We start from the raw sequence: 18,849 nt of genomic DNA, 5'->3' as shown, positions 1-18,849 counted from the left end.
CCACTTTCAAACTATGTTAACTTTTTAGCCTTTGCCATGTTTTTTCCCCAATGTAACACAGGAGATGTCCGTTTGTTTTGAATTTTGTGCAAAGCTACTCGAGGGCTATCTGCGCTCGCTGTCCCTAATTTAGCAATGCAAGACTAGAGAGAAGGCAGAAGTGTGCAAATTTACCCATTTTTACATAGATAATAGATTGATTTTCTAAATTTCATTATCCATGTCACAAAAGCAAAGTTTGAAGGGAATAACGGCTATTTTCTGTACTTTTACAACATAAGCAATTAAGAAGTCACACAAACTCTCTAGAAACAAAAGTTGTGTTACACAGTGTTATCGAAGTAAAAAATGTATACTCGTTTTATTTTGCTCTGATATACAACTAAAATCATGAAAATTATGAGTAAGTTGAAGTAATGAAAATTAAAGAAAGAACACAATATTAATTTTCCCTAAAACAGGTCTGTTTCAGTAACATATATCTGAATATATTTATATTGCATATAACATCTGTACGAATAGGAATATTAATTCACTTCTTATCCTTATGATTAGAAGACTTTATATGAAGACTATATTATAAAACACGTGTGAACCAGAAAACATTTGTCAAACTTCTTTAAGGCTTTTGTTGTTCTCTATTCCACTTCCATTTTCTAGCCAATAAAAACATAATATTAACTTTTTAGTAACCATTTCACTCTTTAAAACAAGAGCTTTTCAAAATATTACATAAACACAAGTTACACATCGGTTATTATTCCAAGGTACAGAAAACATTAAACTAAAGCAATAACTGCTTTAATTTAAATAAATACTTTTCACATTAAGATGAAGAATTTCCTTTTCATTTCTAGATAAGTTTATAACACGGAGTTTCATGGTCCCTTTGTGGTTTATCTTAATTTTATTTTTTAAATCAACACAGGTCTTGGTGAGTGTATCTTAAACTATATCTCATACATTTTACATAGTCACTGACTAGTGAGAAGCTACCAGTAGTTACTCATGTATCCTTTTGAATCATTTATTCATGCTGAAACCAGTAGTATTTTGAGTACAGTTTTGTGTCTTTATTTCAATCTTATGTTGACTATAGTTGTAGTTGAGACTTGGTTTATAGCTTTTGTTATATGAAGTTTTTTTGTTTTTTTTTTGTATGTGAGAACCTTGTAAGTAACATTAGGAAAACTAAACACAAAAGCTCATAAAATTGTTACATTTCTTAAAATGTTTTTTACAATAATTTCGTGGTGTAAACAAAAAATATTTATTATCTTACAAATATTTACATGCATTGCAATTTCAGTATTACTGAGCGTTAAGTTTTGATTACATTGAAAAATCAGCACCTTAAAATTACACAGTATTTTATTTCACTGTTATAGAATATAAATCAGTTACACAGCAAGTAAATGTTTGAGTACAGTAGACTATAACAAAATTTACTCAAATTTCACAAAATACACTACCAACACTGCAAATATGTCTTATGTATTTTTTTTCAAAATGTAGGAATTTATTTTCTAGGCTAAAATAACTGATAATTTGCAACAGTACATAAGTTTAAGTTTTGTGATGTTGATCATAGATTTTAGATAACAAAAGTAATTAGTGTTCAGGCAATATACACAGGGGCTAACAAAACTAGCAGAAAGCTGACTTGCCCCTATGCTTTATTTCATACACTGTTATTGACAACTACATGAGAATGAAAAACAAACAAACATGGAATTCACGTTTATTTTATAAATTACAGGTTTTATTGTTTAAAAAAATCAATCTGAACAGTATAACCAATTTAATTTTTATTTGTTATCCATTACAATGAAACACATACATACATATATTTCAAACTGAACTTTATAATCACTACCTTCAGAATCTGAATGTGTTGTGAAGGGTAAACATAGCACTGGAGAAACAAACTATATATTACAAATTAGATAAAATAATGTCAATGTTTATTTATGTGGTAAAAGGATATTTCAATCAAATATCATAAAATGCTATTATTCAAAAGGAACGTTAATCACATCTGGGTATTTAAGATGCTGTTTTTGAGAATATCTTTAAAGTTCCTTTTTGTATCCAGGATAAGCCTGAAGGTGTGGAGACTTTAGTATCGTTATCTTCTTTCTAAAACAGAAAAATCTTATCTTAGTATTTCGGTATAACTCTTAGATAAGATAGGTAACTTGTGTATAGATATACATGCCAAAGTATGCATGTCACAATAAGTTATACAGGTTGTGTTCAAAATTGTTAATTAAACTACTTTAATATCAATGCATGTTACCACACTATATGTGCTTGGTCACTTTGACTGACCTTGTAACCAATAAAGTATACATAACTTTTAATTTAGTAATTGTATCTTCATGATATGTTGTAAGCTTTTATATATAAAGTACTTTGAATAGAAAAGAAATCAGACACACACACACACACACACACACTAAATATATCATAGGTGAACAAGGCTAAATTACAAAAACATTTTATAGATACTGACAAGTCAGAATGTAAACCTCCAGTCTTCTTGCTTTTGTTACATAGAAAATGTCCAACCTACATGACACATCCCCTCTCACATTATTATTTAAAAAAATGTCAATAATTCTTTTTGAAATTGTTGTTGGATTATTTCTAACCAACAGAAAAAGAAGAATTCCCTTTACAAGGAACTTTATGTTGGTTATTTCACAATTAGATAATTCAGATAAATGTCTAACTAATTTACAGTTTCATTAGAAAGATAAAATTACAGTAATTATAAGACCTCCTACTACAGTGAATGATAACTATTTATATTGTAAAAAAACATTATATTTGAAATAAGTACAAATTTTTGTAGATAAACATTGTCTCACTCAAAACAAAAATGGTTTAGAGTGCTTCACCTGTTGGCAGCCCAACTAAAGATACAAGTACTAACTTTCTTGTTTTCATATATATATAATTTTGTCTTATTCCTTAAGGCTGGTTGGAGAGTTGCATTCAGATTGACCCAGAAATATTTGGAAATTCATAAATAACTCTTCAGTAAAAATATCTCATTATAAATGGTGTGCAAAATACTTGTAACGTTTAATTAATACTTTCAAAATTGTGAAGGTATACCTAGTTTATTCAGAGTTATATATTTTGATGGTTTCATGGTGACCACAATGTGTCAAAATGACCAAAACTGAATTTAGATCTAGCCCAAATCTTTTAATCCATTTATTTTGCAAACCAGACTTGTAAAATTTGATAATTTATTCATTTAGAAAAAAAATAACTTATTGTACTTCCTAAGATGTAGAGTACAAATTAGTGTTTATAAACTGTGATAAAACATGAGTTATTTGTAAAGTATATAAGCTAGTAAACACCACTCAAACTACATTTCAAAACTCTTTCTAAACTATTTTCTAACTGTTTCTATTTTCACATAATAATGCACTTATGGCTGAAAAGGCAAGAATGTTTGGTGGGACAGGGAGTCAAACCTGTGATCCTCAGATTTTAAGTCACATGCCCCAATCACCTGGCCATGCTGGGCCTCATTTGTAGGAGAATATTAGAAGAAAAATAATTATTTACTTGATTTATACATTTTAAAATTTATAAATATATAAATATGAACTTTGAGGTACATAAGAATTTTTTGTTGTTTTTGTTTTTTCACATAATTTTGCATTTTCATTTATAGCAACAATAATTAAATCATACATCAAAACTCTTATCCTGGTATGAGTAAGTTGAGCAATAACTGGGAGGAATAAGTTCAGTAAAATACAAAAAGTAACATACATTTCCAGATAATAATTTCTTCCTAACATTCTCATGTATAGTTGGTTCCCACGGACTGAAGCGGAGAGCATGTGGATCTTGAGTTGAGGTATCATACAGCTTTTCATGACAAAAGTTAATACTCTCAGCCACTTTGACCTTGAACAATTCTAGGTCTCTCTCATATCTACAGTTAAAAATATTTTCTTATGATTATTGATAAGTCTTAAACTAATTTTGTTACATAAAATTCAAAGAAGTACCCAACAGTACTGCAAAATAACAAGTTAAAAATAATGAAAAAAATCAATACTACTTACAAAGGGTATTAAAATAATTACTATTTGTATAAATCAAAATCTGGAAGAAGCTTACAATTTGAGGAATACGTAACCCATCTTCCATTTAGCAATTGTTAGTTGCTGCTTATCTTCAACTCCAGTTATCACAAAGTTATTAAAATATTACATTTTGTCAAACTAGTTTTATTTTATATGAATAGACAACTACCTAGTAGTGAAACTCACATATTCTTAACTATTAATTTATAAATTAAATACATATTTAAATTACACCTGTGTAAGATCATTACTATTAAGATAAAAGCTAACTTTAAACTTAAAACTTTGGAAATTCATAGTGAAGTAATTATTCATAAAAAACAATTAAATTCATTCGGCTTCAAATAGTTTTTTATAAAATTACTTTTTTTATAAGAAGAAATAATAATAAACAAACTGTACTATTATGCTTATTGAATTTTGAAACCTATTCCTTAACAAACTTTGCATTAATTAGAATTAACCTGTAAGTAAAGGAAAGATTTCAATGCTGAAAAATGAAACTGATTTAAACATGTTTGAAGTCATATCATAGTAAATAAATATAACCTATAGAAAATGTATATTCATTAATAAACAACAATTGTGGTGTGGAATATAGATATCAGATCTTTAAAATGTAAAGAAACTGTGGCAATCTACATTCAAGTTCCAAAACATCTCAAGTAAAATAAGCTGCAGGAGCAGCACATTGACAGGTGTACAGTTTGAATGTATGCTTTAACTACCCTTACTATAAATGATTGTTTAGTATGAGAAAATGTGATTAAGGCTCCAAATACAAATTACATAAAACTGTTAGAACATATCAGTTATACAGAAAGTAAATGTTTGAGTACAGTAGACCATAACAAGTGTAACTCACAAAATTCATGAAATACACTGCCAACAGTATAAATATGTCTCAAATATTTTTTTCGAGAGATAGAAATTATATTTTCTAGGCTAAAATAACCAATAATTTGCAACAGTATACAAGTTTAAGTTTCTTGATGTTGACCATAGATCTTAGACAACCAAAACAAATAATGTCCAGACGATAAACACAGGAGCTAACACAACTGAAAAAAACCTGACTTATCCCTATGCTTTATTTCATGTTGTTTATCCTTAGCAAGTACTAAAGTTGGACAATATACAAGAGGGTAAAAATGAAAGGCTTTTCTAATAAACAAAATATCTTCTTTAAGGTATCATTAGATAAAAGTGACAACATGATTTCCTTTATTATTTGTTTTGGTCCAACTGTTGTTATAATAAGTTGTTAATAGACAAATTATAGTAACAACTCGCTTGTTTGTCTCCAAAATATGTGCATCACTCAAGGAGTATGAAAACACTTTTATATAAAAGACAAAATTTTATATTACTTTTGGGGGATGATATTTAACTCTATGAGACATCATGAGGTCAGTTTATTTGACCAACCTTGTAGCCATTATAAAATAATTCTAAATTTCTCCAATTTTCTCTCTGAAATGACTGCAAATTATAACACAAAATGAGAAATGTTTATCCTAACTAAGCAGCTTAAATATTATATATACACATACACATGCTGGTATAGTTTGTTTACTGTGTTGTCAATTAGTGCCTTTCTATCATATTGGGAGCTGGAATGCTAACTTCAAGAGGCAAGTTTTCAACTTATCCCAAATGGTAGTACCTTATTTTCTTTTTCTTGCATTACTTTAATTCATTTTCTTCTTTACTTGGGAGAGCAGTCACCTTTCCACATTTTGTCTGCAGGTAGTAAACGGTGATAAAGATGTGGGGCATTGTGGGCTTGAGCACCCATATCTCGTTCTAATAATTTCTATAACTATTGCTACTCTTATTTCTTATGCAAGACTGGAGAATAGAGGTTAAGACTAATATACAGTGTATCCCCACCAAAATGTGGGTCCTACTTCTACAGTCACCTCTAAAAACTAGGGTACATCTTATAATCCCACATTATTGCTTGTACTCTGGGATCTTTTCAATTAGTGCAGCATTTTTGTTTATTTTTGTTTCAGCTTGTTTTCTAAGTTATAACAAACTAATACACACAAAATTAAATTATTCTATTGCCCTTCAAACCTGTCTGACTAATACTTATGGCATATAAATTGCAACTCACATGGGGAATGTGTATCCCACTTCACAGTACTGAATTACATAACACAGAACTATTCAAGGGCATACCTTATAAACAATTATTATTATTACTATTTATTTTAATTTATCAATACTTACATTTTAGTAACTTTTATAATAATAAATGAAAAATATACAGGAAAAAAACAAAAACAAGGTCTGATAGAGGAAAAGCTAAAACAAAGTAGAATGCCAGTCTTAGAACAAAGCTTACTAGAAGTATTAGATATGTGTTGTTGAAATAGAGAATGTTCATACCATAGAAACAATTGTGATGTGGCTAGATTTAAGTGGTTTTAATCACATAACATTATTCAAAATACATGGCTCAAGGTTTAACTCTCTGTATACAGACTGTCCCTTTTGACAGTCTTATAAACACCATGTAACTATGAAACTGTAAGTATTATAAGTGAATGTATCATGTTACCTTCATGAAATTTGATAAATTTGTTATTAAACATTACCAGTCTTTTATTTGCACAAAGAGTCAAAATTTACAAAACTTTTACTGAGATATTCTATGTAATAGGTGATTTTCATGGTAAAAATAAAATTACTATTAATATTAATAATATTTCTTTCACATAATATCTAGAACTTCCCAAATGAACAAACAGGTTTCATTCAAACTCTCTTTCTCTTATTTTCTTTATTTTAATATTAACTGTATCATAATAAACCATATTAAAAGTTAAAATTTAAGTATATAATAAAAAAAAATTATATTTATTTTAAAACAGAATTACTTAGTTGATTCTGGTCTATAACAATTATTAATCTTAAGAGCTGTAGGCTTCTTAACTTTTTATAACTTCTCTCATTTTATTTTAGTGTTATTTCTCTTTACACCATGAAACTTTCAAAGTTTTATATTCAGAAATTAATACAATGCAAACCAGCAAGGATGAACATTCAATTGGTAAACAAAAAGCAACTTTATGTTACAATAAATTTATCAGTTTATAATTAAACTTGTCATAAAACATTAGTTAGGTCTATTACATTTTTAAACACTGCATTCGTTACCTAGTCCCTCAGGAATTTAAGAAGTAAGACTAAATAACTAATCATTTGCATTTCATACAAGATTAAGTTCTCTAGAATTTTTTATAACAGGAATTTTACCTTATAATAACTAAACTATTACAAATTTCAGTCCTTTTTCAGATATTTATTAGGGTACATATGAAAAGTTCACACACTTATCATAAGTTATGGCATAAGTTAGAAAAGGTCACTTGGGTATTGTATTCCAAAGTTGAATTAGTTATAATGACTAATACCCACTTGAAGTCAAAATAAGCAAAATTAACTGATAAATGTTTATTACAACGTGTACGATACAGTTATTAGCCTACAACTTTTTGGTGAAAGTGCAGAATTCTTTGAACAAGATTTTCTGTTAAAAGGACATTTACTTACAAAACTGATGCTTCTGGATTCAGTGGATTTTGATTTTCTATTTTATAGAAAATTCGACGAGCGTACAAAATTACTTGCCAAATATGATTGACATTTCTTCTATAAAATAGAAAGATTAAAGTATTAGTTGTTTTTTTTAACAAATAATTACGTTTATAAATTCACCAGTAATATGTATCAGTTTTCAATAAATATGTTCCACAAATCTATCTACCTTTTAACAGTTAAAAATTACACTTTTCTTCAAAACAGTATCAATTAATAAGCTTAATATACCAAATCTGAATTTCTTGTTTTGAAATTAGAGGAGCCTATGAAAACAAAATTCCTTACATGGAATAAAACCTATAAAACATATGATGACCCTCTAATGTTTTAATCATTTCATAAATTCTTCATGAAAACTCTAAACTCAGAATTCAGTAATTTTGTTTTCAACAGTTCAACAAAAATGTCATCTTTTAGAAAACTTCATTATTCAAACGTTATCTTTCTTGATATATGTGTGAAATTCACACACACACATTAAATATATACACAAACATACATACAAATACAACTTTAACTAAGCTGCAGAATCTTTGAAAAATATTACATCAAAAGGGAAGAAAAATCATACGTCCATACCTTTGGTGAAATATACTTTTATTTTAATGTGGACACTGGTGGTGTGAGATTGCCTGGGCAGAAAAGAAGGACTTCTGCTATTATGGATTGTTCTACAATTTAGAAAATAAATGTATCCTTTGAGGGAACACCAGCCACCTGGCAGGATCATGTATGAAGATAGGAGAAACAAACTTACTCATTTCTACTGGTGGATTGACTGAAGTACAGGAACTAGTAGAAGTCAATTTCTCATAGAAAACAAAATAACTAGATAGTCAGGAGAAGAAGGGATGTCTGTATAGAAAGTCATCTACATGTCCATCTGAAGAATCCTATGCTATGGCCAACAACATTGGGAAAGAAGAAAATGAGAAAAATGATGAATAAAAAAAGAAATAACCTGTGAGCACTCTCCATCAAGAGGAGAATATACTAGCCAGAACAGTTGAATGACTCATCCATTAAGAGTAGGAGAGAGGTCCCTGGAAAATAAGATGTATCAAGATAGGAACAGAAGATGACAAGGACCCAAAAAGGCAGAAGTGACACCTCACATCCTGAACAGGCCAAAGGAGGTGACTTGGGTCTGAATAATCATATAGGTGAGAAAAAAAAAAGGAATAGAAATAGGAGAGAAGGAAAGGTTATTATTTATTACAAGTGGCAGAAGATTGAAGAAGGAAATACTAGTCCAAGTACAGGGGTGAATAAATATCTTGAAAAAGGATGCGAGAGCCATCAATAGCACAAGTATCTAAACAATAGTGACCACAAATAAGAAGGATGAACTAAGATACAAAAGTGAAACAGAAAGTAAAAATCCAATGGCATGAATGGGGCATGCAAAACCACATTATGGATACAGTCCAGTATGGAAGTTTGTTTGTTCGTTTTCTAAATTTTGCACAAAACTACACTACGGCTATCTGCACTAGCTGTCCCTACTTTAGCAGTGTAAGACTGGAGGGAAAGCAGCTAGTCATCACCACCCATAGCTAACTCTTGGGCTACTCTTTTACTAACGAATAGTGGGATTCACTGTTGCATTATAATGCCACAATGGCTGAAAGGGCAAGCATGTTTGGTGTGACTGGGATTCGAACTCAGGACCCTCAGATTATGAGTTGAATGCCTTAACCCATCTGACCATGCCAGGCTCGTATAGAAGTTAAGCAAGGAGGACGGTGAAGAGGGAAAGAGCAGAACCAAGTAAAAAGTAGAAGGAAATGTAAAATGCACCAGAAAGTGCTGCCCAATAATCAGCAATGGTGGAGACTGACAAACCATGGTTGAACATCCAATTAATAAAAGGCAGAAAGATGGGGCATAATAAAACAGTCAGGAGGAGAGGTATGGTGGATGGATCAATAACAAAATATCACCACAGTCATACTGAGATGGACAAAATTGGAATAAAATAGGAATTTGACAAGAAAAGGTTACATGATAGGAAAATCTGTCTTGATGAAAATACAAATTTCATACATGATAAAGGGATACTCTTTCATGAAAAAGGGATGCATGATACTGAAGCAAAAGTGAATGGATATTTGGTATACGAAGGAGGTGTTGATACCAAGTGATGAAGCAGAGAAAACCAAGATTAAGTTGGTCATAGTAGGATTTTAGAAGGACTTTCCTGTATCGAGTTAAAGACCCAAGGGTTTAGTGGAAGAGAATTATAGGCAAAAGGTATATTTTCCAATAGGAGACACTAATCCTGGCTAAGAACTTTGACAGCCAGAGCCACAGGATGGGGAACAGAAGAATAAAACAGATGAAGACTGGCAAAGGTGTCATGAGGGGCATACCCAAGCAAGAGCACACTCAAAAAGACCATGGGAGAGAAGAGATCACACCATGGGTAGAAACATAACCTGGTTGAGACAGGCTGTCTCTCACAAGATACACAGCTCCAGGCACATAACAAGGAACAAAAGTTAACCCTACAGGAATAAGCCCAGAAGGATACAGTCCAATGCCCAAAAGCAAAGGAACTGGAATATATATTCCCTTAATAGTAAGTGTAAAGATAACTGTTGATGCATCAGAGTGGACTGTTGACTGTATGATCAGCCAGAAAAGGAAAGATATGGAAATGTTCCAAATAACAGTGAGTTGAGGTGATCAGTCATGCTGCATCCAGATGCCAGAGATCATGTCATACAGAGATGCACCTCAATCCAAGAAGAAAGCATTGGTAAAGAGATAGATGTGGTTTAGAAGTTGGTAAGAAAGGGCCATAAGTATGGAAATGGTCCATTCAAAATGACAATTCCTTGTGAAAGTGAGAGGGAAGTTCACAAAAAGAACAATGGAACCTGAGAAAAAAATTCCTAAGATATGTACGATCCATTGGAGGAGATTAACGTGCAAATCTCTATGAAATTAGGGTTTCAAGGAAGTCAAAATCCCAAAAAGCAAAAGAACCCCTCATGCAAAATGGCAATGAGAAGTGCAAGTCCTAGTGTCCAGATACCCCAAAACCCACAAGCAAAAAGAATGAAGTGAACAAAAATACCAACAATACCATATATTGAGTGGGCATGAAAAAGGACTTGGATATCCTGACAAGTCACTCAATCCAAGTGGTTTCCTGGAAAGAAACTGAAGTGTGAGAAGGGGATATTACCCAAAAGTGGGCCAACAAAAGTCAATCATCTAGAAAAAAAAAAAAAAGACAGTCTTAGGCCAAATGAATACAAAAATCGTTAATGCTGTGCCATGGAGAACAGCAAGGAATTGAAAGATGCAAATCTGATAGACAGAAAATAGAAAACATAGGGAGGATGGATTAACAGCAATGTGTGCAATGGTATCTGATATGATAACCAAAGAAACTACAGACCAGGTAAAAGACCATACAGAGTCATAGAAAAAAAAGTGGGAAAAGGAGCAAAGAAAGATGGGGCAAGAGAGGCTATTGAAAATGAGTTCAGCTAGAGGTAAGATAAAACAATTGGGTGTCTAGAGTGTCATACATGACAATAAAATCACACTGTCAAGATAAGCAATGCACCAGTTGTTAGGTAATGGAAGGAGAAAAAAAAGGCTCTAGAACCTGGAATGAGAAGGTTTTTGATAAATTGATTATACATGGAATAGGAATCAAAGAACAAAATTAAGAAAAAAAACATGAGAAAGTAATAAGGAAATAAGTAATATAACTTCAAACCTGGTCTCCAGTGAGAAATGAACACCATCAACAAAGGCTACCTGAAGAAAGAAATCCAGACAAAGAGAAAGGTACTGTAAAATGGAATGCAACTTAACAAGTCCTAACAAAGGGAAACAAAGTAAGGAGGGATAGAACAGAAGTGGAATAGGTTAAAAAGGCAAAGAGAAAAAAAAATAAATTTCTGCACAAAACTTCTCTAAAGCATGGTGAAATGCCTCAGACAATATATGGAGGAAAGACAGGGGTGGTGAGAAAAAGATGAAAATGCAAAAATGGGGAACCACAGAATCAAATATAAAGCAAGTGGCCTGATCACAAAGCAGACCAAATAGATAACAAAAGGCAGAGAATCTAGAAAGGATGAACATCTGCAAGTCAAGACATAAAAGTGTCACAAATATAAGCAGGATGAAACATCTGGGTGTGATAGGAAAAAAAAAATTAATAAGAAGGAAGGAGGAAAAACAAAATAAACTTCAGAAACTGGGTTCACAAAGTGAAAAAGAATATTACAGGATACAGTTAAAAATTAGGAAATGAACACACGTGAGAATGAAAACCAGAAGAGACTGGACATTCTCCAAATGGTAAGGCACTACTCAAAGCAAATCAGATTGCATTTGAAGTACAATAAGCCATACCTGACTGAGAGAAAGAACATCAGGTGAAGGAACAGGGGTAAATAAACCAGTAAACCTGTGGTAATCCATAGCATGTTGAACAAAGGTTGCAACGTTCTCAAAAGTAAACAAGCCTCCAGAAGCCAGAGTATAAAATAAGGGCTGAGTGTAACATAATCAATAAGTATCAGTTACATTCAGGTGAGAATTCAAGACAATAATCAACACTTTTGTTACAAAACTATAGAAAACAAAAACCAAAGTTTCATTAACCAATGTAAATCTCATCAAATTGAACACAAATTTGAAACTTCAATGCCAATGAAAAGAATGAAGTTATCACAAATGCAAGTGCACAGAGGGAGTTACTACAAATGGAGATCACGTTACCCTGCTACTGGTAGAGAGCTACCACTGCATGATTATGTCATCATGCACCAGCACAGTTCATGTTAAATATGAGAATTTAAGTACAAATTAGCACAAGGCTAGTAGCATGCAAATCTCACAAGCAAACATGCAAAGGAAATGGCATTCTTGTGCAAGTAGGTGAATTATTATTTTGGAATTATATAAATATGTTCTGTACTTATTATACAACAATTTAAACTATTCAATTACTGTTTTATTATTAAAAACCACTGAATATCAATTTTATTACAAATGTGTTCATACTAAATGTTAAGGATGGTATATTACTGATATTAAAATATCAAAGAAGTTACAAATGTACAGCATTATTTGGTGAAGGAAGACAATATATTTGAAATGTGAAATCATTACTTTTATCAAATATATTAATTCCCTAAACAACCAGATCTAAATAATGTAGTTCAGTGTCTGATATGGAAATACTTTCAATTTGTAAAACAATAATAATGGCTGTATCTTAAACTGACCTCCATTTCTGGAATCCTCTCTTTACATCTAGTTCTCCAGTTTCAATATTTATTAAAGGATGAAAAACTGATGGTTCAAAAACTATTAGCTGTAAGAAAATAAGATGAAATTTTAATACAAAATATATTTAAATTTCAATTTATAAGTACATATTAGATTGGAAAGGAAATAACGTTTTTTTTTTCAAAAAGTTGTGATTGAGTTTTGAGGAAAACAACTTGCAAATGTTTGCCTTTTTCTCAATGACAATGTCTTAATAAGCCTTACTTCTTACTTTAAGTTAATTGACAAACATTTAGAAAAAAATTTTAACCTATAAAAACCTAAGGAACAGTTTTAAAAGAGGTGCATGTATGCTACATGAACTAAAAAAGGTTTGAAAGCTTCAGAGACTACAAGAAACACATGTACAGTTTATAGACTGTTCAGGCAGAATATTCATAACGAAACTTTGTAAAATGGATGACAACTGCCTGTTGTGAAGACAAGTGTAAAGGATGACATTTTGAAAGTCTTCTTCCTTTTTCTTCAGGTCATTGTGTATGTAGATGTGGTTGTTGGTCTTTTATAGTGCCCTGGTGGGTTGTGGAGAGTGTGTTATGATTGGTTGCATTATCAATATTTCTGATTGGAGGAGAGACTTCCTGTAGATTCAACCAATGGCAGCCACAGGTTACTCACCTCTAATCTGGAATCTCTGTTTAGTGAAGGTTTAATAGTGTTAAAATAAAATGATTCTATGATTTTTCTCGTCTTACAGAATTTGTCTGTGTTGATGATTCTTGTTTTCTCCCAGTCTATTCTGTGTCCAGTTGATGTGGTGTGCTCTGCAATGGCTGAAATGTGTTTTCATGAGTGTTGTACTATCTTTATGTTCTTTTATACTTCTCACGAGTTTCTCAATTTATGTATCATTGCAGGAACACGAAATTTCATAGATGACATTTTTGAGATTCTCTTTGGTAGGTTGCTGTTTGTTTTTTATCAGAATGGACCTAAAGGTACTGTAGGATTTCCACTGGACTTCTATATTGAATATCTTGGATATGCATTTAAGTTTTCACTAAAATGTTGCTGGTATGGTAGGTAAATCGTGGTAGTGGTTTTGACTTTTTGATCTTGTCTTTCTGTCGTGGTCGTCTTCAAAGAGTTTTTGATGGAGGAGGAAGTGTAACCATTCTTTTTAACTCTCTATGATCTTTTGGCATTCTACTCTCTTATTTAGGCATTGAATTATACCACGTTTTATCGAGGTTGGATGACAGGACTGGATGTGTAAGTATCTGTCCGTGTGGGTGGGTTTTCTGTACACAGTTGTGGTTACTTGTCTTGTTTGTTTGTTGATGAGTATGTCAAGAAATGATATACTGTTTTCCATTAATATTATTAAACCTTCACTTAACAGAGATTCTGGATTAGAGGTGAGTTACCTGTGGCTGTCATTGGTTGAATCTACAGGAAATCTCTCATCCAGTCAGAAACAGTGATAATCCAACAAATCATAACACACTCTCCACAATCCACCAGAAAACTTTATAAAGACCAACAACACCTACACACACTGACCTGAAGACGAAAGGCTGAAGACTTTCAAAGCGTCATCCTCTACACTTGTGTCTCCACAACAGGCAGTTGTTGTCCATTCTACAAAGTTTCATCAAGAAAGAGATGTACAATTTATGGAGAAAATGTGTTGAATATCAGGAATTGTCAAACAATGGTTCACAAAGCTTCAAATCATGAGAATTTGATCTCGCCAATTCCATACATTCTAGACGGCCAAGATCAATCAATAAAGATACCCTGTAAGTCATAGTTGAAGCAACTTCTAAACTGACCATGCAAGAAACGGCTCAACAGCTCCATTCAACAATCATTACCCCCCTACACAAGCTTGGGAAAGTTTTGAAACTTGGATAATGGGTTCCATATTATTTGATGAATAATCAAAGTGCTCAGAGGGTCACCATTTGTTCATCTTTGAGAACAAGAGATGATAGTGAACCATTTATAGAAAGAATTATTATCTGCAAAATGTTAAAGATCATAACAAAAATACTTTCATAATTAACCATAAACAATTAAGTTGCACTTTAATCCTTTAATAGCATATGTCAAAATGTAAAATAATAGAATATTAAAAGCCATTAGAGAATCATAATAATAATTCTATAAATGTTTAATAAAAGGTTAAAAATAAAAAATGAATAAACTTTATAAAAAACAAAGGAAAATACAATTAAAAAATAAAATCTAATAAAACTCAATGTTGAAACAGTTTAGAATTTTTAAAGGACTTTTTATTAATGAATGATCAATCTTTTTGGAAACTTACTTGTTATAAAACTTGTTAATACACCTCAACCCACCTGGTTCTGTGTTATGTGATTATCCAATACTAAAGGTAAAGTAATAAATTAAAATGATACAGCAAAAGGTAAAACAACTCCATCAAACACTTGAGGTAAAAACAGTACCTGAATTTGGCCTTTCCATAACTGGTATTAAGTTATTAATGTTTGACCATTTTACAATGTCAAATTGCTGGAGAATAAACTGTAAAATTTAACCATTAAAATGTTAATGAACCAAATTTGAGATTAAAAATTAATATTAAAAAATAAAACTTTATCAAGGTGGACAGTGTTAAATAATAATAACACTGCCCAATTTACAATAAACCCTGAACATGTTTAAAATTTGCCACTTACAATCATAAAATAAAGAAAATTAAAAGTGTTTTAGTGTTTGAGTGTTATATAAACTTACATTGGTTCATTATTTCCAGATAAAAGCGATGAGTTAAAAAACTGTTACCATGTGTATCTAGTTAGAACAACTTTTCTTAACCTAAGGAAGTGTCCAGTCCAAATAGTTTTATTTGAAAAGTTTGTTGTACCTCTCATTCACAGTGCACTTCCACCTTACACATAACCTTTAGAAGAAACACATAGTACATGTACATTTTATCTTAGAAATTATGTTCTGACAACAATTTAAGCCATGTTTGTAACTGTTTGAATACCAAGGTGGCCTGGTATCCAGAAAACTTAATAGAAGCATTTAATAAAATATTCTGTTTTAATATCACAGAACAGGTTTGAACCAACGTGTAATTCCACCAGTATAGAACTACAGTCATTAAATGATAGGCAGTTGAAGTACTGCTCAGCTTCAATATGATCCAACAAGAGATATGGCATACAGTCAACAGTGAACACAGAAGCTGTAGATTGATTCTTTGAACATAAAATAGATGAGCCACTGAATTTGATTTTAACATTTGTATAAATGAGAATGAATAATTGTTTAAAAATGTCCATTAAATAAAAGTACTTCCAATTAACTATCTGTCTTTTTACATATTACTAAAAGAAATGTCACATTTGTCTGTTAACCCATGGTGGGATCCTGACCTGTGAATCTGCAATGTTATTCAAGGACACCCAATTCATCCAATTGTGCCTCATGACAAATGGAGCAATGTCACATCCTGATCTGAAAAAACACCCATTGAAAATGTTAACACATTTTATCTCTTATCCTTTTTAAGAAATGAATTTCAAGAATATAGTTAAGATAGTTCAAACCAAATCAGAAAGGTTCAAATTCAAAATGTATAAGTTTAACTTATAGTAAAAGCCCCATTGATAAGGTGAAGGGACTGATGAAAGCAATCTGTATAGATCATTGAGTCAATGGATAATTCACACCCTAGTGCACTACATCCAGAACAGGTATGTTCTTCATAAGAGGAAATTTTACCTATTTATCAACACTACCCAGACCCAAGAAGGTAGCCAAGATTTCACTACTCTGTGGAATTAAAAGAAATGCTTTCTCACTGTTGGTTAAAGATCAGCCTGTAAACTACATATAGATATGCTCCCAAGAATCTCATAGAGATATACTATGATATCATCAACAGTGGACTACAGAAATTTCATCATCTTTGTTGACACATCAAAATCTATGATGAAGCCACTAAAACAAAACAGTAGACAGAAACGTGTTTTAAATATGTTAGTGGAGATTTGAAGAATCTTTCCAACACTCCATCATCAGACATTCACAAGTTTGTAGTAGCTCAATATATAAATGGCTCCAAACTGAAATTAAGACCTACTTGAGATCCACAATACAGCCAATTAATGCTAATAAAAGCCATGTTGTTCAAACATGCAGCTATCTTTATACTCAAAAGTGTGATAGAAAACAAAGCTTGAAATGACTCCAAGTTCCTCACAAAAAACTGGATGTGGCAGAACAACACTGAAGCTGCAAATATCTTATACAGATAAAAATTATTTCATTAAGCATGGTGTTTAACACAAGTATGGAGGTCTCTCAAAATGCCACCCATGTTGTGTTAACCTTCTCAATGGGTAAGAATATTTTATGAAAAGATTTTATTTTTCTGATAAGCAGGCCTTTGATTGATTGTTTCCAAGTAAATTAGGTGGTCAGTGGTGGAGTGCTGTCATGAACAACAACTGGATGGGCAGGAAAAGGTTGTTTAATTCAAGGAACCAAACAAGATTTGTATTAAATATTTCTAAGGTCTTAAGAACAGTCCAAACAATTCCAGTTTAAGGAATCTTGGGATCTTTCCCTGGCAGGAAAGTAAAAAATAACCTGGTGCCAGGCATCAGGAAAAACATTCTCCTCCAGATCCAGTTAAAGACAATTAAAAGGACACCAAGAGCAGGGATAGATTTTGCAGCAATAATAGTGTACATCTGTCCAACAACAGTACTGGCAGACCGATAAAACCATTTTCAGTTCCAAGTGTAAAGGAACAATTATAGTCAAAGAAACAGTCAGTTAAAAGGAAAGAGGTAACCCCAAGTCTTGAACCAGAAGGTGGATGAACAAGCAGAAGTGTTTGATACCTGAAAGCTTTCACCTGGGTATCAGCAATGCTCCGGATATCGCCACCTTGACCATCAGAAGTAAGATCGAGAGGGGCAGAATTGTAGCCACTAACCTTTCAAATCCTGTCCCATATGACCTTGGAACTGATTGTAGAAGATATGCTTGTTGTGAACTTAATCCAAGATTCCTCCTGGCTTTGAAATCTTACCCACCTAGCATGTAACGGGCCTGTTGGAAGCGTGGTTGAAAGTGTGGTTTTCTAGAAAAGTATCCCAGACCCATTTTGAGTCTTCCATGTTAAGTGGCAAGCAGGATTCCACCACGGCGAGGATATCACATGATAACGTGTCGAGGTTTTAGAAATACACTGAGCAGCTGCTTGTATAATACAGTTAGCTGCCACACAATCATCTATTGATGGCTGATTCACGATGGCAGGATCAAGTTCTGGAGAGCAGTGAAAGTGGACCAGTCTGCCTGATCCAGCTTCCACCAGCACTGGGTAGGGTGGCATCGTGATGGCCAGTTCTTTCAAAGTATAAGTTAATGATCACAGCCTAGTGGATTATTTCAACTATTGGATTATTGAAAATGGAAGAATAATGAAGGGGAGCAAATTAAAAATCAGCAGTAAAGGACTGACTAGGTGCATGAAAATAAGTGGAAGAACCAGTATTGAAAGAGGATTGTGATTAGAGGCATATTTACAGAGCAACCTCCCATTAATAACAGCACTTCTCCAGAGGGTGATGTCCATTAAAGTCCCCAGGATTAGAAATGGAGATGGCAACTGTTCAGAGAGCATCAAGATCTGATTGATCATATGTCTCACCAGGGGACAGGTAGAGAACAAACAGTAATGGTATGACCCAAGGAAATACGGATGGCTACGCCTCTAAGGGTGTGTTAGTGACAAAGACAGGGTGGGCACATGCTGATCAACCAATAGTGTCATCCCTCCATGTATTAGCCATCACACAGCCTG

The 18,849-nt window shown here is 32.3% G+C and overlaps 1 protein-coding gene across 1 annotated transcript; it reads right to left on the bottom strand.

Annotated features, from left to right (window-relative positions):
• Positions 1-1,795: 1,795 nt before the first annotated feature.
• LOC143251729 (AKT-interacting protein-like) lies at positions 1,796-18,146 on the bottom strand. Its single transcript, XM_076502971.1, has 6 exons — positions 18,073-18,146; positions 16,406-16,487; positions 12,989-13,077; positions 7,683-7,781; positions 3,799-3,964; positions 1,796-2,139 (listed from the first exon to the last, which is right to left on the bottom strand). Exons 1-6 carry the CDS (start codon positions 18,144-18,146, stop codon positions 2,047-2,049), a joined length of 603 nt encoding a protein of 200 aa, XP_076359086.1. The 3' UTR covers positions 1,796-2,046.
• Between the last annotated feature and the right edge of the window lie 703 nt (positions 18,147-18,849).

The sequence above is a fragment of the Tachypleus tridentatus genome, chromosome 6 (assembly GCF_004210375.1).
Source record: "Tachypleus tridentatus isolate NWPU-2018 chromosome 6, ASM421037v1, whole genome shotgun sequence".
Classification (NCBI taxonomy): Eukaryota; Metazoa; Arthropoda; class Merostomata; order Xiphosura; family Limulidae; genus Tachypleus; species Tachypleus tridentatus.
The sequence above is the reverse complement of the archived record's forward strand: the minus strand, read 5'-3'. Positions and strand labels throughout refer to the sequence as shown.